At 47.2% G+C, this 22,482-nt stretch overlaps 9 protein-coding genes across 9 annotated transcripts, besides 2 other annotated features; 4 read left to right on the forward strand and 5 right to left on the reverse strand.

Moving 5' to 3' along the window:
• Positions 1-1,998: 1,998 nt before the first annotated feature.
• N7487_009466 (FAD-dependent oxidoreductase) lies at positions 1,999-3,694 on the forward strand (the record flags this gene model as incomplete). Its single annotated transcript, XM_056877196.1, has 4 exons — positions 1,999-2,306; positions 2,407-2,675; positions 2,739-3,118; positions 3,191-3,694. The coding sequence occupies 4 exons, from the start codon at positions 1,999-2,001 to the stop codon at positions 3,692-3,694; spliced, it is 1,461 nt and encodes a 486-aa protein (XP_056725776.1).
• Positions 3,695-4,661: 967 nt separating this feature from the next.
• On the reverse strand, positions 4,662-8,176 carry N7487_009467 (uncharacterized protein; the record flags this gene model as incomplete). Its single annotated transcript, XM_056877197.1, has 3 exons — positions 4,662-7,827; positions 7,875-8,025; positions 8,086-8,176. 3 exons carry the CDS (start codon positions 8,174-8,176, stop codon positions 4,662-4,664), a joined length of 3,408 nt encoding a protein of 1,135 aa, XP_056725777.1.
• Positions 8,177-8,695: 519 nt separating this feature from the next.
• Positions 8,696-8,811: a sequence feature (Protein overlapping with rRNA (N7487_009468, KAJ5395165.1) was converted to a misc_feature.).
• A 90-nt stretch (positions 8,812-8,901) lies between these two features.
• Positions 8,902-9,025: a sequence feature (Protein overlapping with rRNA (N7487_009468, KAJ5395165.1) was converted to a misc_feature.).
• A 396-nt stretch (positions 9,026-9,421) lies between these two features.
• N7487_009469 (TMEM14 family protein) lies at positions 9,422-9,861 on the forward strand (the record flags this gene model as incomplete). Its single annotated transcript, XM_056877199.1, has 3 exons — positions 9,422-9,458; positions 9,513-9,605; positions 9,665-9,861. The coding sequence occupies 3 exons, from the start codon at positions 9,422-9,424 to the stop codon at positions 9,859-9,861; spliced, it is 327 nt and encodes a 108-aa protein (XP_056725779.1).
• A 328-nt stretch (positions 9,862-10,189) lies between these two features.
• Positions 10,190-11,959, reverse strand: N7487_009470 (DUF3176 domain-containing protein; the record flags this gene model as incomplete). Its single annotated transcript, XM_056877200.1, has 2 exons — positions 10,190-11,274; positions 11,335-11,959. 2 exons carry the CDS (start codon positions 11,957-11,959, stop codon positions 10,190-10,192), a joined length of 1,710 nt encoding a protein of 569 aa, XP_056725780.1.
• Positions 11,960-13,443: 1,484 nt separating this feature from the next.
• On the reverse strand, positions 13,444-14,406 carry N7487_009471 (alpha/beta hydrolase; the record flags this gene model as incomplete). Its single annotated transcript, XM_056877201.1, has 1 exon — positions 13,444-14,406. The coding sequence occupies one exon, from the start codon at positions 14,404-14,406 to the stop codon at positions 13,444-13,446; it is 963 nt and encodes a 320-aa protein (XP_056725781.1).
• A 562-nt stretch (positions 14,407-14,968) lies between these two features.
• On the forward strand, positions 14,969-16,072 carry N7487_009472 (cytochrome P450; the record flags this gene model as incomplete). The annotated part of the gene is made up of 1 exon (XM_056877202.1): positions 14,969-16,072. One exon carries the CDS (start codon positions 14,969-14,971, stop codon positions 16,070-16,072), a length of 1,104 nt encoding a protein of 367 aa, XP_056725782.1.
• Positions 16,073-16,939: 867 nt separating this feature from the next.
• Positions 16,940-18,091, reverse strand: N7487_009473 (uncharacterized protein; the record flags this gene model as incomplete). The annotated part of the gene is made up of 1 exon (XM_056877203.1): positions 16,940-18,091. One exon carries the CDS (start codon positions 18,089-18,091, stop codon positions 16,940-16,942), a length of 1,152 nt encoding a protein of 383 aa, XP_056725783.1.
• A 1,052-nt stretch (positions 18,092-19,143) lies between these two features.
• Positions 19,144-20,157, reverse strand: N7487_009474 (PAF acetylhydrolase family protein; the record flags this gene model as incomplete). The annotated part of the gene is made up of 1 exon (XM_056877204.1): positions 19,144-20,157. One exon carries the CDS (start codon positions 20,155-20,157, stop codon positions 19,144-19,146), a length of 1,014 nt encoding a protein of 337 aa, XP_056725784.1.
• Positions 20,158-20,729: 572 nt separating this feature from the next.
• N7487_009475 (uncharacterized protein) lies at positions 20,730-22,360 on the forward strand (the record flags this gene model as incomplete). Its single annotated transcript, XM_056877205.1, has 4 exons — positions 20,730-20,828; positions 20,883-21,413; positions 21,489-21,778; positions 21,835-22,360. 4 exons carry the CDS (start codon positions 20,730-20,732, stop codon positions 22,358-22,360), a joined length of 1,446 nt encoding a protein of 481 aa, XP_056725785.1.
• Positions 22,361-22,482: the final 122 nt, after the last annotated feature.

A 22,482-nucleotide genomic window follows, 5' to 3' on the forward strand; every position in this document is an offset into this window, starting at 1 on the left:
ACCTACTCCGTACTACTCTAACTTGAGTATAGCCGTTAGACCGGGGAGATGGAAAGTGGGGCCTACTCCACCAGTGTCCATCCAATATGTCTACTGGATAGATCTTTTAGTGGGACTGAGCTGTCTCATTAGCGGCATGAGGAGTTGTTTCCGCTCTGAGCTCCGGAGTATAGAGTTCTGAGCTATACAGTGGCGGGTCCAGTAACGGTGCCGAGCATCTACAAGTCACCAATGGGCGCCAAAGTACGGTATCTAGTGACAGCCCACTAAAAATAACCAAAAGAAACTAAGGCTCCTCCAAGAGTCGAGACTAGGTACAGAGTACGGAGTACAGAGTACAGCCACACCTCATTAAAATGGAGGGATCGGCAGAGAGCGACTCCTTCAGAATTACAAAGGTTGGGAACACAGGGGCCTTCCAAGGTTCCAAGACATTTTGGGCTATGTAAGGTCGACGGATCTTCCGAGGTCATTTCTTGTCTTGTATCATATAATCCCATTTTGGAGCCAGCCCCAGTTCTCCAGAACCGGCCCTTTGAGGCAAAATGCGGAATGAAGGATTAAGGCAGGAGTAGGCACGTGGGCGGTAAGCAAAACAGCACTTTCTTCCAAAATCATGTGATTACTTATAAAAAACGTTAGGTCCGTTTTAACGAGGTGCGACTGTACGTACTTCGTACTCAGTACTTGGCCCAACGCCCTCACACGCTGTTAGGCCGTAGCACGTAAAACACATTTTCACTTAAAACATACCTTTAATTTTTATAGGGAAACTTATATAAAAGGTAGATTGAATTGAACACTTATATCGCTACCACAATATTGGATATTACGAATATAAGTAGACCTTATGAAGTCTACTTTATAAATGATAAACTCACTTCTTTTTAATGACAAAGTATTAGTTACTATATAAGAGTTAGAAATTGAAAACCCCTGCCAAAAGATGATAGTATGAAAACTTCCTCCCTAGCCACTACTATAAAAACGAATTATCTATGAAATACTCTATCTTTAATATATGTAAATATCGTCTAAGTATTGTGAACGAGCTTTATTTCCTACCTAGGTGATATTACGGTTGAGATATAAGGGTTTTCCTTGTTGTATCTTTTGTATGGGTTTCCCTACAAAAAGGTACATTATGTTTCAAGTGAAAACATGTTTGAGTGGTGCGGCCCTAACCCCTTGGGGGGGGTTAGGGGCGGAAGCGCAGGGCCGAGTACGGAGTAGCGTCCCCAGAATCCAACGCTCGAGCCCGTTTGTGGTCAGATTGTAACGCTCCCCTTTAATGGGGCTTACTCCGTGACAAGCGAATTCAGACGAACTGGTGGAAATTACGGAGTAGTCTCAAGATAAAATGTCAACAATGGCATTGTCCCTCAATTGAACAAAAATAATGTTGCATTAGCCGTGCGTTTCCTCACCTTATACTCCGTACTCTCTCTGTATTCCCCACGTACATTTACAACATCGTATTGTCAGAATTAATTGTCTTCCCAACCCCACCCCAGCCCATCCCACCCACCCGCGCGGGATGGACCTGTTTCACAATATGTGGCCAAACTTTCACCTTGAATGAAGTCTAGAATTTAGGTATCCTTTGTATGGTACGCCTATACAAAAGGTACATGCACGTGATATCTCAATATTCAGGACTTTGTTCGCCCTCGAGATAATGAGAGAAAACACAAGTACATGTATTTATTTTAAAGGATCTAATTTCTATTTTCCATGGCGAACTAAGACGGCAATATCAAGTGTAAGTAAAGTCAAAAACCATTGGTATGTCTTGATACAAGCGCAAAGCGGGTGGGGTAAAAAGACAATGTCGGGATCCGTGTGTATTCCCCACTTTTTGATGAATGGCCGTCGGAATGTCAAAGATAAAGGGGGGGGTTTACGCGCTATATATCGCTGTTACAACTATGCAAGTTGAGCAAACGAGATATTACGTCTTTTTTCAAGTCCCTTTCCCGCCTCTGACCAATTATACCCATGGCGTCATTCAATGAAGACGCAAGTCAGTTCAAAGTCCTCATAGCTGGTGGGAGTCTCGTGGGTCTAGGCCTAGCCCTAGCTCTTGAGCGTGCCGGGATCGAATACGAGCTTTTTGAAAAGGGAGAATTCGCAACACAACTGGGTGCCTCTATCGGAATCCATCCGCATACCATACGGATCCTAGAGCAGCTAGGAGTATGGAAAGATATTGAAAAGCAGGTTATACCTCTCCAGCGTCGAAACCATTATGATGGAAACGGCCATTGCTTTGAGGAGTCCCATGTCCTAGCGGATATCAATGAAATGTAGGTCAATATATAATTATCACTTGCCAGCAACAGGTGATGAAAGTGGACGATAAAAGGGATGCGCTAATATTGTAACTTTCTTGGGCGCATTATATAGTCTTCAACGCCCCATTATCTTCATGGAGCGATGCAAAGCTTTGGAGGTGCTACACAGCCATGTCCAAGACCGTTCGAAGCTGCATGCTCGAACTGCTGTCGTTGGATATGAAGAAACCCCAGAGGGCGTTATTGTCACCACCGAGGATGGCAAGCAGCATCAGGGTCACATCCTGATCGGTGCGGATGGAATCCACAGCAATGTGAGAAAGTTGATGGCCGACAAAATTAGCGTGACGAATCAGTCTCTCGCCAAGGAGATTAACGGGGGTTCGTTCGGCCTTTCTCTTTGCTAGCCACAGAATCCTTCTAATTGATATCTTCTGAATATAGCATTTACAAGCGAGTACGACTGCATCTTTGCTGTTTCCCGGAACGATCCCGAGAAGCAGTTCTTACCCGATGCCATGGTTCACAACGTGTACTATGATAACTACTCTGCAGTTTCAGCGGCTGGTGTGCATGGACTTGTGTTTTGGTTTCTTTTTGTTAAGGCTTCCAAACTTACGAGAACCCCCGACTGCCCTCGATTCACGGATGAGGACGCAGATGCAACGATCCAGAGGTATGGAAGCTCTCTAGTAGGCCCTGGCTATACTGTGAAGGATCTCTGGGATGCCCGAGTCAAAGGCACAATGGTACCCCTAGAAGAGGGCGTTATCAAACAGTGGAGTCATAGCCGGGTAGTTTTAATGGGTGACTCCGTTCACAAGGTTGGGATCTCCTGCGAACACCCAATAGCTGTTGGGAGTACACCATTTAACTAACTCTCTTCATTTTGGCAGTCCACAATCAACCCTGGATTAGGTGGCAACTTAGCTTATGAAGGTATCGCACGTTTGACCAATGGTCTCGTGCCTCTACTAAAAGAGAACCCCATGCCATCCCTTGAGCAGTTGACCGAGGTTTTCAATCAGTATGTCACTGGTCAGAAACCTCGGGCAGAAACAGTGGTCGACCTTTCCGGTCAGATTACACGATATGAAGCGCAAGATACCTGGATTCTCAAATTTGCAGCCCGTCACATTGTTCCCTGGGTTAGTGACAAACTTAAGGCAAAACTCTATGCCAGCTTCTCAAGAGGTGGTCCTCATTTGGAATATCTCCCACTACCTGCGATGGATGCAGCTCTGGAAAAGCCTGTGAAGAAGTCCAGCCGGGGCATTTTCCCAAAATTGATTACAGTGATGGTTATGGGCAGCACTGCTGGTATTTTATGGCAGATGCGTAACGATAACCCCTTGTTGTCCATATTGCCTACATTCGTAACATGGTGGAAGAAATGTTAGGCCGTGGCCACGGTTGCTGTTTTACAGATGAGACTAGCTAGTTAGGTAGAGCGCCAGCCGCGGCACCATGCGCACTCTTTGTGTCATATTGGTTTGAAGTATCTTTCGGGCTTTTATACTAGCCATAATCTACCTGGATTTGACGTTTTCACTTTTGGCAACAATCACTCTTTCTATATCAACAAAATCTTTTAAAAAAGGTTCATAAGAAGGTAAAATAACGCAAATACGAGGGTTCGTTAGTGGTCACGCACCTGGGTCAGCACCGTCTTAGTATTGCGTGACTCCCTAGGTCGGGTCAGTCATCTGGTGCGCGGTGCGGTGGTCGAATTAAGATTGTCCAACGCGTCGGTCGTTGTCGTTCCTGGCGCGGTTGTGCCAGGGGGCTCGGGAGCAGCCGCATGTGGGTCCGCCATCCTTTCCGCTCGGTATACGACAACAATTTCTCCGGAAGAGGATCGTCAGCTTTACTTTTCGGCTCCTCTGTTGTTTACAGGACCTGAGAAATAGAAACAGGATCTCGGAGGGGTACGGCATCAATCAATTACAGGATGGATAGATATCAGTTTCACCACTTCGCTATTGTAAAATCTCGAACACTAGTCAAAATAAGCTAGTACATTTCCGACTTCATTTATTTTAAAGTATTGAATCGTATTGAAAGACCTGATCATGCGCTAGCATGTTCAATAATGTACACATAATAATCTTGCTAAGAATATAAGCATCTAGTTAGCAGCACACTCTGAGCGCATTGACGAGATTCTCTCTACTTATCTTATAATCTGGTAGCGATGCTTATAAGAGCGATAAGGCCAACCAAAGCCTTTTAAGAAATGTGCGCTCAGCCAATACAGGATAGAAGATCGTTTTGGGAAGTACATATAAAGTATACAATGCATGGTAGATATAAAATACCTGAGCGTAAAGTATAATATCTATGGATCGATATCCAACTCCTTCATTCCTACTCGCTATCTGTTTCCCATTCCTCATCAGTTCCTCGTTCCAGTTCAGCTAACAGTATCGCATCCGTTTCCCATTCGAACAATGTTTCAGAGTTGAATAAAACTGTTGGATGATGCCGGCCAAGCGTCTGCTGCTGCTTATTTATGCAATTTCGTAGCAAGTCGATTGCTTCAGCATTGCGAGCAGAATATTTCCAGGTGACAGCGAGACTAGCCATCCTGGTCAACGTGTCGGGATGGTCCTCGCCGAGCTTCGTCTTGCTCGTTTCCACCAGCTGCACCTCGAGCTGCTCGGCCTCCTCCCATCGGCCCTGGGAACTATACGTCGACGCTAGGTTGGCTATACTAGCCAGCGTATCGGGATGATCCTCGCCGAGCTTCGTCTTGCTCGTTTCCACCAGCTGCACCTCGAGCTGCTCGGCCTCCTCCCATCGGCCCTGGGAACTATACGTCGACGCTAGGTTGGCTATACTAGCCAGCGTATCGGGATGATCCTCGCCGAGCTTCGTCTTGCTCGTTTCCACCAGCTGCACCTCGAGCTGCTCGGCCTCCTCCCATCGGCCCTGGGAACTATACGTCGACGCTAGGTTGGCCATACTAGCCAGCGTATTGGGATGATCCTCGCCGAGCTTCGTCTTGCTCGTTTCCACCAGCTGTACCTCGAGCTGCTCGGCCTCCTCCCATCGGCCCTGGGAACTATACGTCGACGCTAGGTTAGCCATACTAGCCAGCGTATTGGGATGATCCTCGCCAAGCTTCGTCTTGCTCGTTTCCACCAGCTGCACCTCGAGCTGCTCGGCCTCCTCCCATCGGCCCTGGAAACTATACGTCGACGCTAGGTTGGCTATACTAGTCAACGTGTCGGGATGATCCTCGCCGAGCTTCGTCTTGCGAGTCTCTATCGCCTGCACCTCGAGCTGCTCGGCTTCCTCCCACCGGCCCTGGGAACTGTATATCGACGCTAGGTTGGCCATACTAGTCAGCGTGGAGGGATGATCCTCGCCGAGATTCGTCTTGCGAGTATCCATCACCTGCACCTGGAGCTGCTCGGCTTCCTCCCACCGGCCCTGGTAATTGTATGTCGACGCTAGGTTGGCCATACTAGTCAGCGTGGAGGGATGATCCTCGCCGAGCTTCGTCTTGCGACTCTTCATCACCTGCAACTCGAGCTGCTCGGCCTCCTCCCACCGGCCCTGGGAACTGTATGTGGATGCTAGGTTGGATATACTAGCCAGCGTATTGGGATGATCCTCGCCGAGCTTCGTCTTGCTTGTTTCCACCAGCTGCACCTCGAGCTGCTCGGCCTCCTCCCATCGGCCCTGGGAACTATACGTCGACGCTAGGTTGGCTATACTAGTCAACGTGTCGGGATGATCCTCGCCGAGCTTCATCTTACGACTCTTCATCACCTGCAACTTGAGCTGCTCGGCCTCCTCCCACCGGCCTTGGGAACTGTATGTCGATGCTAGGTTGGATATACTAGTCAACGTGTCGGGATGATCCTCGCCGAGCTTCGTCTTACGACTCTTCATCACCTGCAACTTGAGCTGCTCGGCTTCCTCCCACCGGCCCTGGGAACTGTATGTCGATGCTAGGTTGGATATACTAGTCAACGTGTCGGGGTGATCCTCGCCGAGCTTCGTCTTGCGACTCTTCATCACTTGCAACTTGAGCTGCTCGGCCTCCTCCCACCGGCCCTGGGAACTGTATGTCGATGCTAGGTTGGATATACTAACCAGAGTATCGGGATGGTCCTCGCCGAGCTTCGTCTTGCGACTCTTCATCACCTGCAACTCGAGCTGCTCGGCTTCCTCCCATCGGCCCTCAGCTCGGTATACCGTCCCCAACATTTGTGTGCTATCGATGGTTTCTTCGTGTTCTTCACCTAACAAAATAATTCTGTGATATCTTGATTGAAATGCCATCTCTCTTGAATCCGCAATGTTTCCAATCTCCAACGCATACCATCCACCTCTATAAATCAACATGGCCCATTTCAGTAGACACTCAGGTGACGCTGGCTTTTGTGTCATTGCGGATTTGACATGAGGAAAGAGCGGCCTGCACCTCGCCCAGTTTGTATATCCACCAGTAGGAAACTCATTGTATAAAGTGCTAATGAATTGCTCCTTCCATTCATCTATTTTTCCATGAGATTTTAACCACGCGCGCGTAGTCAGTTGTACCAGCCGATGCATCGTAAAGAAGGTACTGTTTTCACTTATAGATATAAATGAATAGTCCCGAAGTATTGCGACGTCATCTTCAAAATCGGGACCTGAATCACTCTCAGATGTCTCCCCGTCACTGTAGTCACTTGCAAATTCTGAACTTGATATGTAGTTGGACTCAGGCTGATACCGGATAAGCTTCTCAGGTATTCCTTGCCGATCGAAGAAACTCATAAGAGAAAGCAACTGCGCAGCAGATGGCCTTTGCTGGCGTATATGATCGAAGGAAATTTGCCATGTCACTAGAACTGAATTTTTTGCTTCCCAGTCCCGATAGAGGTGACCGGCCTCTATTTCCAGAAGCTTTGTTGCTTTACGGTCACTGCGTTGGAAATCTCGTAGGTATTGTGATACTGAATAGCGAGGCCTCCGGCTTCGGATATAGCTAGCGGCCTGCACAATCGCTAGTGGCATGAACTCTAACGCGTTCACTAACTGTTGGCTCTCTGGGAATTCTTCTGCTTGATCAAGCTTTCTTTGGAGAAGTTCCAGCGCTTCAGGGCTTTCCATTGCTTCAACCTCAATCAGACCCTTATAGTCGACCATCTTCAATGCAACTTCTCTGGTTCGACTCGTGATGATAATAAATCCATTTCGGCTCCTAGGGACATATTCTAAGAGTGGTTTTGTCGATGCATTGGCGCTAATTGGATCACCCTTGCCTGCTACCGGAGCTGAGCAAAGAAGCTGATCGTTATCGACATTATCAAGGATACAAACCCAATTTCCTATCTTCTCATCCCGGAGCCAGTTTTCGACCAGTTTGAAAATGTTAGCTTTAGGGTCTTGACGACCCGGGATTTTAACCTGGTCCGCGATGTCCCGAAAACTTTGCTCAAATCGGGCTTTATTACTCGCATGGACCCAGAAAACCCATGTTGCCGGTGATGTTGATCGGACTTGGTAGGAGTATTCGATTGCAAGTTGGGATTTTCTTCGAGTTGTAAGCAATAGACCATGTAAAAACCGCAATGCCCTTACCCAATACCGCCGAGGCCAATAAGCGCTATCCTCGACCCCGCGACCGAGCTTTTAATATGGATCTGATCAAGCAGTGTATCGCGATGGACAAAGTCTGGATCGCGTGTGAATGGCACTGTTGACAAAGGGCTAGGCGGGGTTTCTGGTCGCACTAGAGGGAAGCGCAATTAGTCAGTCGGCCTCGACCTGTTCGTTTCCGTTCCTGACTTACCCGGAGGCAAATGAAACTCTGCCTTGATTAATCCTCGGTTATCTCCAACCTGAAGCCCATGGTTATTGCCACTGAATGATATCGATTCCATTATCAAACAAATGTTCGTGTAGTTCATAATGAAGGGACGTGATCTCTCAACTAAAGGAGGGGGCGCCCGTCAGGTGACTCTGCGGCACTAGGACAGGGAATCAGATTGGCGGACAGCCCACATCGAGTCTTCTGTTGATTCTGTATGGGACCATCTTCCGGACAATTGGGTTGACCCTCCCATAAAACCCAGATCAGTTGATATGGCCGAGCTAGCAGGGAACGGTCCGGTCCTTGCAAACGCCATGTTTTGAGGTCGGCAGCTTTTAGATGGGTCACCAATCCCGGTGTTTACTCCTCTATACATTCACCTGTTCCTAAGTGGGAGTTATTCCGAGGCGCGGAGAGAGAAAGATTATACGGTCGGCTTTTTTCTTCTTTTTTTTGGGATAAAACAGTTTGACTGAATTATAAAAAAATGATAAAACATTGAAGTTATAAATCGTTCGTTCAATTTCCAATTGTAAATAATGTCACGACTTCCTGAGAAAAATTGTAGCCAAGACCAGACCAAAGAGTTATGACTGCAACAACACGTAGTGAGGAACAATCAGTACGGGAGGGGAAGGACAAGTCAGCAGTTCAGGGGAAGTGCAGGATATTCAGGTGTAGAATAGTGGTGTTCAGGGCATTCAGGTGAATGGGCTGAATGGGCTGAAGAGTAGGGCGACAAGAGGGACTTTCCAAAGAAGTAAAGTAAACAGCAAAAACAAAAACATACAACAGTGAGGATTCGCTGGTGGTCACCCACCCAACTACTAACTCACCGGCGTGTGGCTTAAGTACGGCTGAGCGGACGGGAAGCCCTGTTTTCCACACCCTATGGTCGTATGTGTCAGGGTGTATATGAGGCAGGATCATGAAGTCAGTAATGGGAATGCCGAGGTGGTTGGGTTGTTGGCGTGTGTAACGTCAGTATAAAATCATTATATGGCATTGCACGATGTAAGAATTGGCTCTGCTCCTCGTAATTACGGCACTCAATATAACTACTTGAATTCGGAATGGACTTCGAGAATTTAAACAGCATATCCACTGAGAATATTAGGTGATTGTCGTACGATATGTTGTATGACTTCGGCTTAAACAGTTCGGTGCTCGCGTTCCCGAATCCCCGACCCCGAGGTATTGCGTCCCGCTGACTCATCGGAACTCGGCCCCGAGATCTGCCCCTGTCACTCGACAGCTTCCTAAATTCTGAACCTTTAGACCATTGGACTAGATTATCAAGCGCATAACTATCATCATGGCTGAACATCCTTCCTTCACCCTTGCCGCCCTTCGTAAGTACCGCGCGCTACGAGACAAGTTTCTCAGATATCTCTGACCAAAACTAGTGCCTATTGGAGGTACCGTTGGCTTTCTGCGAACCCGATCAGCGCCTTCTTTGATTGCCGGTGTTGGGCTTGGTGTATCATATGCCTATTCTGGTAAGTGAAGACCCTCGCCGTCACGTGCCAAAATTCTGTGAAACTGACCATGTTGCCAGGTTATTTGATCAAGGAGAACAAGGACTACGGCACTGAGCTCGCCCTGGGAAACAGCATCCTCCTTCTGGGCTCTGCAATCCCTAGGATCATTAAGACCAAGGCTAGGGCTGCTATGCCTCTCGCTCTTGGTGTCACTGGATTGTTGGCATCTTTCTACTACCAGAAGAAGGTGCGGGAGTTCCGCTTCGGAGTCTAGATTCTACAATTTCATAGATATTACTCAATCAACAGCACATATGCTTCGCTTAGAGGTACTGCCAGAATTGCTGTACTGAGAATCAACCTGGCGGTATAAATGTAAGTAGTGTACCAAAATTTAAGAATCACGTCACAGGTCCAGCATGAAAAGAACCGCAATGCCATGTTCATTACTCCGAATTACATTGGCATTCTGAACACCCTTCCAGAGTAGGGCCTAGATGCGGATCTATCTAGGTCAACCTGAACGCACTGTATTAATTAACTAGAGTTGTCTATCATAATTGGCCTTTTCGCAACTCATCTACACTACCTCAAGCTTGATCTTATCGCAGCATTACGTCAGCCTTCTCAGCCTCGTCCTCGATTTGCTTAAGATCTTTGGCCGTACTCTGCAGGAGCCCAAACTGTTCCTTATGTTCGCAAGCTAGCACAGCAAGCGTCGAAGACTTCCACAGAGGGACACGGCGGCTCTGACGATTGCTAAAGATAGTCAAGATGGCGAACAAAATCGCTAACGCCTCAGTTACAACGGGAACAACGAAGTACCACCAGCGAATGGAAACAAATGCCTCGCTCTGAATCACTTCTCCATGCGCAGACTGGGTATTCGGACCATACCGCAGATAGTCTGTCATGGCAGTCGCCATTTTGTTGAACCGGGCTCCAAGGTCCACGTCACCAATTAGAGCAGCAGCGACACCAAGGTTCGTATTGGCGAAGTTCCCCTCAACCCACTCGGTAACCATTGTCGTGGACTCCAAGAAGTTTACCAGCGCGATGAGACCGGGGAAGTTTATTTCAAGCGCAGGAACATGAATACCACCGCTAGTTGTTGTCTCGTTGGTGTGCGCCTGCTGGAGTATGCCCTGGTTTGGTTTGGAGGTGATCATCCAGGGATTCTTCAGTCCGAGATCGACCTCTCGCCTGTTCACAGAGAAATCACTACCATTGGCCTGGGCACCTGTGTACTCGTAGACCGCGAGAAAGAGAGAGCATTCTGTGATGTTGACGTTGCTCACCACAAAGTTGCTATCCGGGGTCGATCTATAGATTGCAAACCGCGCGATTTCGGGAAATGTATCCGACAACCCACCTTTGGGGGCATTCAGCGTGGAGGATACATTCATATAGTATGTTGTCGCTAAATCGGTAAACCAAAAGCGAGTTGCAACATCAACTCCGCCTGGTGTTGTCATATTGCATCGATGCAGCGCATATTCACCACCCCCACAGGTGGCCGTTTGCAATGTTTCCCGGGTGACGTTTCTGCACTCTGACTTAAACCCAAGTGATATGTATGATTCGGTCCAGCGACATCTCCCGGGGCAGTTGAAAGGTTCTGTGGTGTTGATACCATATATGCCCTGGTAGATGGCGGACTGTAAACTGGGATCCTGCGGGATGCTCTCTAGTCCGAAGAATGTTAGCTGCAATTGTGATTTTAGTTGTTTAAGGGTTCAATGCTTACCGCTACGGGAGTTAAAAAGGCGATTCTGTGCAGCGAGGTTGTAATTGTACGCATATCCGAATGTGGCTGTGCCGGCAGAAGATATGACGTCCCGCTGCTTAATCAGAACCACCTGTTGTGCGAATGCCGAGAAAGAAAGCCGCAAGATCGTAATTAGTGCGCCGATGGTAGCTATATTCCACGTCACGGTAGTAAGCAGCATAATAAGCAGCTGGAAAGATCCCCAAGCACCACGACTCGCTTCGTCAAAGGTTTCAAGGTCAGTGAGCTTTCGAGGCCCGTTCTTGAAGTGAAGCCATTTAGACTGCCCAATAAATGCGCTAACCCCGTACATCAACGCCGCCGTGCATGCAGTTGTCAGGATAGAAATTGTCGCGTTGAGAGAGATGACGGCATGCCAGGCAGAGAGGGGCTTGTTGTCCATATACCAGAAGATAATGCCAACTCCAATGAGGAGGCCCAGGGCCAGAATCGAAGTTAGCAACTCCCAAAGCCATTCTTTGCGCGAGTACACTGCATGGCGCTTATATTCAGTGGCGGTCGCGGTTTGTGGCTCGGAGTCAACTTCAGAAATCCAAGCAGGCTCATATCGATGGGTTGTCTGGTTACTGTCAACACCGGGCATGGTGACAACCTGTGCCTAAGGACCTGTGGTGGAGCTTTTGTGCGATATACTCAACATGAAGATGAGATAACGCGACGAACTACGGTGCGTAAGGGTGCTTGGTTGGATTTATTCCTCAATTCTGGCTTGGAGCAAAATCAGCGTAAAAGTCATTTGGTGTTTCTAGGATGAGCTTTTATCAAAACCTTTGTATGCCTGTCCTTCGGGGGCCAAACGCCAAGAAATGAACTACTCGTATCCCTACCAGGGTAGAAGCAGTTCGCCTGCAATTGATGGTGGGGAATTCCGAGCCCAAATCACAAGGCCATAAAGATCAGGTTGGAAATATGAACTGCGATCATGTTTGCGGCTGAAGACAAGCATGGCAAACAAAATTAGGGTCCTATCTCGTATTTCCCCACCCGGCCCCCACAACGATGGAGTTGGCATCGTTGATTATCGCGAAGTTAGCCTATCAGAAAGGCTGCATTCATCCCTGTAGGGGGCCAAATCGCCTCATCGAGGTCATCTTGGCGTCCCTGAATTATCCTTGCCGCTGCTGCCCCTAAAATACCACCCAGGCTTAGGCACAAAAGTGTTTCTTTCATGGAGTCTAGGGTCATGTCATGCGCAAGCTCTGAGGGATGCATATGAGAAAGCTGTGGTTATTTACGGAGTGGCTGAGTCGCAGTTATACCTGCATACATGTAGTAACCTAATTAAACCGAAATTGGCGTCATATTGCGAGATACATACTGCTGGTCCAAGCTCAGCCCTGATTTTCTCACTCGACAAAATCAATTTACGCTACCTCTTTCCAATCTTCATGCATTATGACCTTCCTAATTCAGGCCACACCACAGATGACGACTAAACAATGATTAGTATGGGTAAGTGATACGGATAAATTGAGAGTTGAATCGAATCATTGATTGCACCCTAGTTAGCCCCATCCTTCACGGTTCCTTTGCTTCTTCGGGAATTTATTGCGCACAAGATAGAACAGATTCACCATGAATATAACGTATTCGGCAAGCGAGTGGCCATCTCCGAAAACACATAGTAATTGCGATAAATTACGTCTTGATATCTCAACAAACATAGTCTATATGGAAATTTCCTAATAGATTAATCCTTTTTAGGTAATATATAGAGGCTCTAGGAACCTTAGAAAATATTTACAGCTTGGTGATTGAGATATATATATTTCTGACTTTGAGCAACGTAATTTTCAATACCATAATAATGCAGCATTTTGATTTTCTTGAAACTGATATAAACTGTCGAGAACTCTTATCGGTAGCTATCAAATAAGAATGAAATCAAATAACAATGTGGCTGTTGAGATATCGAGATGTAATGTATCGCAATTACTATGTGTTTTCAGAGATGGCCACTCGCTTGCCGAATACGTTATATTGTGGTGCCCGAGAATTCAGGCTCAGGTAACGTTAGTAGTTAACTAGAATTTTCATAAAAATCTGTTGAGTTAATATCAAAATACGCTAATTCATGCTAGACCTCCATAAACCCCTTAACCATGTGAATAGGAGTATACATCTTCCCACTGTGTGACCAAGAACCAGTGGGATGCCAAATCTAAACCATGTAGAAGGCTGTAAGATTGTGGCCTTCGGCGCTACTATCGCATTGCCACGATTATTCGTAGATAAGTCTCCCCCTAGCTTCCCCGTAAACGCGTGAATAGCCTCCAACATGATCCTCACTGTCATTTCTGGTTGACTCAGAAAGGGAGAATGGCTTGTCTGAAGCTCCCGATGCTCCACACTACCACCCATTTCCTTTGCCATGCCCACCTGTATGCGTTGTACTATCACAGGCAAGCCCCTATCCTCGGTGGTGCCAACATACCAGACAGGTACATCTTTCCAGCCGGCATATGTGTATTTTCCCCCTTCGAATAATGCTTTGAGGCTCTGGGTAGTAAGTTGCGAAACCCAGAATTCCGCCTCGTCTGCTGGCAAGTCGTGATAGAAAAGCCCACGTGGAGGAACGACAAGTTCGGCATATCCGGTCTCGTTATTGACCCGCCAGGAAGGAGGAGGATGGCCGAAAAAAGGATCCATAAAGGAAAGCCCAGTCAGAGTAAACCCGGAGGCTATGAGGATTAAACCAATCACATAGCCCATTGTTGTGGTTTGAGTTTGGCTTTCTGCGATGTCTTGGGGCTTTGTGAGACCCTTGATAGCACTATTGCCAACCATGCCGCCATACGAGTGCGCAACGATTACAACATTGCGTCCATGGATTGTCTCTGTCAAAATAACCTCGCGTGCAGCATCGAGATCATCCTTGAAGGTTGCGGCTGGGTTTCCCGCCGTCGAAGGCAGAGTTATCGAGATGCATTTCAACTTATGCTGGCTTTGGAGGAGCTTGATAACCTCATTGTAGCATGTAGGCTTATGCCAGGAGCCAGGTATGAACACTAGCGTTGGTAGGGTGGACATCTCGGGGTATAGATGTTACTTGCAAAAATGAGCTGTGATGGTTTATTTCTGTAGAGATATATCCAGGGCTTGGATCGATGAGAATAAAGGCAATTAGGTAGGCCGTGAGGATCACGTGTTTTAGACAGTTCCCATTGGCCAATGCGGTTCCTGTTTGGTGGCTCCGATAGTCGGATCCGATGCAAGCGGCTCCGTTGTGGGGCTCCACCAAATAAGCTCAGTGGGAACCGCCCAGGGTTCCATCAAAGTATCAACGCTGGAATTGGCGGAACCGATCGCAACATGTTGTATAAATTGACATCACGTATTATCTCTATCTAAACTGGACGTAGAATCTTAAGACACACATATACACTGCCTCCTTTGATCTACCAGCGCCCACCTTCAATCTTGGGTCGTATGTTGCGATTGTGAATAATATCTGGATCCTGAAGGGAAGAAAACGGTCTAAATCATGTTGTCGCCACTTTTCCTGTTTGTTATTCTTTTTTTCGTCTTTTTCTCTACGAAAATTATTTCGAACGTCTACTTCCATCCACTTCGCAACCTCCCTGGTCCTAAAATGTGGATTGCGTTTCCTATCAGTCGGTTTATCGCCCTTTCACGAGGTCAATTAGACGCCAAAATGCGAGATTTCCACAAAACATATGGTGAAGTCGTTCGCTTCGGTCCGAACGAAGTATCTTTCATCACCGCTCAGGCATGGAAAGACATATATGGTCATGGCCATCAACAGCTACCAAAGGTGCTGCATTCAACCAGTAACCCGTGCGACATTGTGAGCGCCAATGATGCAGATCACAGTCGCCTGCGAAAGTCTTTAGCACATGCCTTTTCTGCGAAAGGCCTGCAATCCCAGGAGCCCATAATCACTAAGTATGTGGATTTATTGATAGGAAAACTGAAAGTCCTCGCCGACTCATCCAACCCAGAAGCCGATATGGTGAAATGGTACAACCTGACCACATTCGACATACTCGGAGATCTCGCTTTTGGAGAGTCATTTGGAGGATTAGAATCTTCTGAATATCATTACTGGGTATCGATCATCTTTCAGGCAATCCGAGGAATGTCCCTTGTGCAATTTAAGGATGCCTATCCGCTTCCATTCAAAATATTGTCACTTTTTGTCGGTTCGAAATGTCTGATGAATGCACGGCGAAGGCAAATTGAATTTAGCCGAGCCACTGTTCAGAAACGTCTCCAACTTGAAGGTCACAGAGAATGCACAGACTTTATTGGTAGCATGTTGCGCCAGCGTGGAGACCCAAGCAAAGAAATCACCGATGAGGAGTTAGAAGCGAACTCTAATGTTTTGGTCATTGCTGGCAGCGAGACGACAGCTACTTTACTTTCTGGAGTTACATACTGGCTGCTGCGCACGCCGCACGCCATGGAAAAAATCACTCGCGAAATAAGATCTGCTATGAAAAGCGAGAATGACATCACAATCTCAAGCACCGCAAATCTGCCATACATGCTCGCATGTCTCAAGGAGGCATTGCGAATGTATCCACCGGCGCCCTCTGGACAGCAGCGGATGACCCTTGGGCCTGAACCATCTCGAATTTCGGGCTACACCATGCCCCCAAACGTAAGAAACAAATCCCCCCCCACCGGGGCCAATACTATTTTTGTTTCCAACCGAACAATGGCTGATGTTTAGCAGACAAAAGTCTCGGTCCATCAATATGCCGCATATCGTTCACCCATCAACTTTCATGCTCCAGACAAGTTCATACCCGAGCGGTGGCTAGAGAACACCAGAGCCAATCGTTACTCGCCTTTCTGTAACGATAATCGAGATGTCCTCCAGCCATTCTCAGTAGGGCCAAGAAACTGCATTGGGAGAGAGCTTGCATATAGCGAGTTACGGGTTATTCTTGGGCGGATACTTTGGAGTTTTGACTTGGAGCTTCACGAGAAGAGCGCAAAATGGGATCTACAGCGTTCATACTTATTATGGGAGAAGCCCCCGTTGATATGTAAACTGAAAAGGAGCGATAAAGAAATCTAGTGAATAGGTCGTTAGAATTAGCTTGCTCTGCTAAGGAAAATGAATCCAGCATGGACGGGGTGCCGGCTTTCTTGGTACTATGGATAAATTTCAGTTTCATCAAATCCATCAACTTGCTGTTGCCTAATACCAAAACAACTTTACTGTCTCATCTGTGTATGTTAAGGGAGTGTAGGTATGAGGCAAAATTGAAATACCTGATCACTGAAACACTGGGACGTAGTTTGGCCTTGACATAATGGTATAGAAAGAATTAATATTCGTATATATCTGCATAGTCATGTGCGATTGAATTTACGACAATGGTACCACGTCTCGTGATTATTGAGCTTACGAGCCTTCGATGGCCTCAAATGTTGAGCCTACCAATACCACCGGTGAAGAACCCTGCAAGGATCTCTCGTCAACGGATGTAGAAAGAACTACATGAAATTCCTATATTACGGAATCGACGGTGGGAGGAAGGAAGGAAACGATGAGATGTACGATCTAAGTAGTAAGCAATAGGTGCTAATTTTATAGGCCATCTGACCAGTACGCCAAATCCTCAGCCGCCAGAGACGCCACACTCGGATACGCCCATTCCTTGGGGTCAACGGATCCGACCTCCTTTGCGGACTGCAAATAGCTGTAAAACTTGGTTATAGCCTCGGCCGACCCCTTGGTCAACGAGTGGAGCCCTTGAAGCCGGTGCCGAGGGTCACAGAGATGCCAGGTGACATAACCTTGGCAAAATGTGCACAGTGTGTGTAGAATCCCGGGATCCTTGTCACGAAAGACGCCTAGGAGCTGCTCCGAGCTTACAATTATATCATTGGTCAAAGTCTTGAGGCCTTCCTCCAGAGTAATCTCGTTGCACTGAGCATAGTTGTTGACCAAGCTCGTCTGGTTACGCGGCTCTTCAAACTCCTCATAGACGGACAGCAGGTCATTCACACAGGCAATCCACTTTTCTATTTGCGTAATGATGGCTGTTATTTCTTCAAACAGCTCGTTCTCGTCGAATCGTTCCTTCGGGAAGATGGAACCCCCAACGCATTGTCCTAGTTTGCTCATTTGTCGCAGAAACATCGGGCTGTTCAAGGACTTGGGGAACCCCATAAGGTTATATTGCTCAACCCAACAGCCCTGAAAGTCTTTCCACGTCGCAGTCAGTATCATGTGCGGGAGGAAAGGGGGTGTATACGTACAGTCTGTTGTTGAGCGAACCATATTCAGCCCACAGAAGGGGCCGTAGTGCCGAAGAACCAGGGGGAAGTGGTTATTCACCATTTGCCACCACGGGTGCTCCTGAGGTAGACCGGCCATTATGGTGTTATAGAAAGACTTCATGCTATCTGTGGGGTTGTCGTCATGGCTGTGGTCAAGGACGAGCATATATGTGTAGTGAATGCTCAGGTCGACCATGACCTTTTCCGAGGCTGTGGCCCAACTATACACAACCATGGTAACCATGGCCTGCACCAAGGGTTGCAGATTAGTTGGGCTCACCTTGATGTGCTTCTGTCTGTTGTAATGAGCAAAGTGCTTGGCCGTCTTAGTATACACATGGTGGAGCTTAGCAAGGCGCTCTTCAGGCGTATAATTAGTGTCGTTGTATTTTATCCTGTCCAAAAACCGAACGACACAGTTGAAATAGTACTCAGTGGGGAAGCCTTGACTTGTCATGGTTACTGCGTCTTGAGAGGCAGAGCTTGATGCGGACGACAGGATTCCTTTACGAGATGTTGGCAATGGTATGGGACCCACGGAGATTACACCCAGACAGACTTAAATAATAACCGTGCCTAGTCAGCCCATTTTCTGTGTAGCATCCATTACCTCAGTCGTACTAGCGGCAGCACCTTATTTTGCCAGCAAAGAACGGTAACGAAATTGAGATGTAATCTATTGTATTTATCTCCTAATTGAGCTTGGCATCCCTACCAATACGGGGATGACCCATTGTGTAGGATATATATTTATGCTGATTGCTGGCCATATCCTGAAGTATTCTGAAGAAAAAACACGAATTATGCCATCCATGAAGGTATTATTGGCATGGGGGGTCGCTTTTGATTGTGCCCTTCACCTCTTTCACAATCTGATTCAAGTGGATTCGGGAATAATTGAGAAAAGGAAGCCTATCCAAGATAGGCCGCTATCGTATGACTAGTACTGAACAGTGAATAGTTGATTAATTAGAATGATATAGCACTTTGCAGTTCCATGATAGGAGTACGGAGAATATACGTAATGTCCCACCAGGGATGTTAAACCTATTGGGAATTACCTAGGAACTACCGGGGCTCTAGAACTCCGGGGGTAGAATCTATCTATCCAGGTAGGTAGTTATATACTTGTACCATTCTAGTAACAAACTTGCCTTACCAACGTTGTAGTCTATAATACTTTTTTACCTTCTCAATTGGACTATTTGCGATATCGGGTTAAAGAGGATATAAAAAGGTCCGTTAAAAGGCCTACTAGAGACAGAAAATGCTAATAGCAGAACCAAGGGACTGCTTAGAGACAGCTCTATTGAATGATACTGTTCCATATCAGGTATTAATTATCCAAGTGTTATTTGGCGGGATTATCCTATCTTCAGATGTTGGACTATATCCACTCATTTGCTTGATCGCCTAACTCCATGCAATCTGAATGCTGCTTGAATGTACCCAATTTAGTCTCTCCCAATCCCCTTCCTTTGTCTCTTCTGTCTGGAGGTATTAGGTCATTTACCGCGCAACGACCGATACATCCGAATACTGTGAAATGATCTCCTGAATTGGAGTAGGTGAAGTTTGGCGAAGCCCAAACCCCAAAAAGGCGACGATGGTTCGGTGAACAATTTCAAATGCTTTGAGCCCATCCAACGCTCCAACCATCGTTTGGATGGCTGGAACCTTTTGAATAGGGAGACCTAGGAGATGCAATAGGAACGGTAAGTCGGAGAATGTGTAATGTTGAGCCTTAGCCAGTTCCAGCTCTAATCTCCATCCTCGCAGATTGCGCCAAAACTCCTTCCACGTTGGGTCTGTCATCTTGGTTTTGTTTTCATGTCCGAAGAGAAGAAATGGACCCCGAAGCCCTTGTTGAACCACTGATCCAAACATAGACCCGTCCAGGTTCGCTCCAGCGACAATCCGATGGTCCAAATGCATGGCCTCGGCAGTGGCCGCACCCCCAACTGAATGACCGTACATCGCGACTTGCCGAGTTCTCAACCTCGCGGCACCCGTTCTAGGGAGTAGAGTAGCTACCCCAGCCTTGGTGCTCAACTGATCCAGCACGAAGGACACATCTCGCGCTCGGGTCTCGACATCCAGTGGAACCTGCGCATCACTGATGTTTGCTGCAGTCACGACGCTTCCGTCCGGGAACTCGAGGAACTCAGTATCGTAGGGGTGGTCGATAGACACCACGATGTACCCGGCGCTGGCCACAGCCTGTGCAATGGCATTGTAGAATAGACGCGTCGTGCCGAGAGCAGGCGAGAAGAGAACAACTGGAAAGTGGAGATGATGGCCTCTTGGCGCCTCTGGGCATGTCTGGAAAGAGATGGATTGAAGCGACCCGTTTGGAAGTCCGTATGCGCCATATAGGTCGGAGTAGTATGCGGCAGTTGCGGGGGGTAGGTAATCTATCTTCTCCAAATCGACTTTGCAGTGGGTGGGAGCAAATATTGAAGTCATCACTGCGCGTGGTCTGTGATGGGGATCAAAGGGATCGAGTCTGTTTTTTTCGATCATTTTTGCCGTGTTGTAAAACACATCATATTGTCCGGGTGGGTTGGGGATCACCACTGCAGATACAGACATGCCCAGTATGGGCAGCAGGCTAAGAATTTGGAGCATCATCAGTCACCAGAAGACGCAATTGAGGATGGAAGAGGTATAAGAATAAAGTCTTCTGAATCTTGCTGAAGTAGATGATAGAATACCAACAACAAAGGCTGGAGGACCACCTTGACCTTTATACAGTTAGAGTATTGGGCCGGCATTCTACCTGCTCGCAATACTCCCGTAGCAACTTTTCTCCCGACCAAAGTCAATGAATTTCCCGAATAGGAATTTATAGAGCGTGAGGTGATCAGATCCACATTAGTCACCCAGAACAGTTGGGTAATCTTGGAACCTTCCAAAGTGGGAAACAAAGTGGGTCCTTGTCTCGCGATATTACATCCTAATCGGGTTAGCCCCATCGGGCACATCGCTGCCTGCTGGCGGACCAGGCAGGTCTCGCTTTAATATATCCATTTTCATCGTAGTGCTCATCAGGGATACGCGCCTTTTATGTGTTTGCTAGAAAATTTCTCAAGATCATGTCCACATCAACAACATTACAGGGGAGAATGGTCGGCCCCCTGGACAAACGAAGGCGGATGACGCGCTGCCTCGGCTGCGCCAAACGACGCATCAAGGTATGGGACCTGAAACTCCAATTCCATAGGGTCAATGCAGCTAACTCTTAGTAGTGCGAAGGGGGATTTCCCTGTGTTCATTGCTGTCGACAAAACACGATATGCATTGCCCAGCAGCACTCGGGACATGGTATGACCAAGTTTGTCAACAAAAACCAGCAAGATGATTTTTGTGCACGCCGTCAAAGTTCGTATCAGAACAAGATCTCTATTCCCAATAGGAAAGCTCCCGGGGTTCATCCACTCGATTTCATCCGAAAAGATGAGGGTACCCGCCTTCTCCATTATTTCGCTTCTTTTATTCAGCACAACATGTTCACGATGAGCTTCGCATCCATAGTTTCGGACTTACTTCCCTTAATTTCAACATCACCGGTTCTGTACCATGCAGTGATAGCTGTTGGTGCTATGGATGCGAACCGACATACCGGTGGACGCGTATCAAAGGGAGAGAAATCCCCCTATGTCGATGCTATGACCTCTTACCATAGGTCAATGGGTATTCTGCAGCTTAGTCTGGGAAATAGAGATGTGATGCAACGGGAGGATATCCTCTGGGCTATATTTTTCCTGGGGTTGTTTGAGGTATTCTTCTTGTCAGGAAGGGCATCCTCTGCCGGATGCATTAAATACATGTTTGACTGACATCAATACGCCTAGTTGCTCTCGGACGAATCCGGTGAAGGCTGGGTTAAGCACATGCTCTATGGAACATCAAAAATGCTACAGCTTGCAGGACCAACCAATTGTATGTCATCGGCCCGAAGGATATTCTACGACCTGTTTCGTGTTCTAGAAGCCAGCCGAGCATTACTCTATAATGAAGAAACTATCCTTTCCCAGCAATGCTGGTTTGCACTCCAAAAATCTCTGTCAAGCAGTGCCACTCTATGGGACCCCATGGAAGAAATTATAACCCTCATGATCGAGACATCTGCCTTCAGCCTGCGGTAAGCCCGCCCTGATGAATGAGCTACTTGGTCTATTTTACTGATCCCATGAACAGAGCCGGTGCTATAATTGAGAAGATTCCAGAAGCGGAACGGTTCACAGATCCATCAGTTGCTCTGATCGCAGCTGAAGGACTCGATGTCCAAGAAACTATCTATAACTGGCACACGAAAGCGTTGCTGCAGCTTGTCCAGGACGGTCCCAATCATTATTCGAACTTAGCTTTGCTATATTATCATGCTCTGCTAATCTTTGTGTCTGGAAATTATGATTATTTCCCATACTGGGACAATATCGCAGCCCCAGTATTATCCCATGCTGAAATTTCTGAACACCTTACTACGATAGTGTATCTCTCGAGCGAAGTGCTGTGTCACTCCAAGATTGCAGGTGTGATGTTGCTCTTCCCATTAACCGTCGCAGGAGCTAGAGCCTGGAGAGTTGACCAAAGATCAGAGATACTGAATCTGCTCAACCAGATCTTCTGTAAAGGATTCATGGTTGCAAACAGGATACGGGATAATTTGTTAGAACGATGGGACTACACCGACCGGAAAGGGATAATTAATTTGCCCACATGAAATAATAGCTACGCCTCAATCTCCCGGGCCTAGGCAATGGGGTGATCTAGGTTTTATTCGACCAAAGTACACAATTAAACATCAAATAGAGCCAAACCCAGTGGTGCACATGCACGTCCAGT

The sequence above is a fragment of the Penicillium crustosum genome (assembly GCF_028827405.1).
Source record: "Penicillium crustosum strain IBT 35664 chromosome Unknown utg000004l_segment0_segment0, whole genome shotgun sequence".
NCBI lineage: Eukaryota > Fungi > Ascomycota > Eurotiomycetes > Eurotiales > Aspergillaceae > Penicillium > Penicillium crustosum.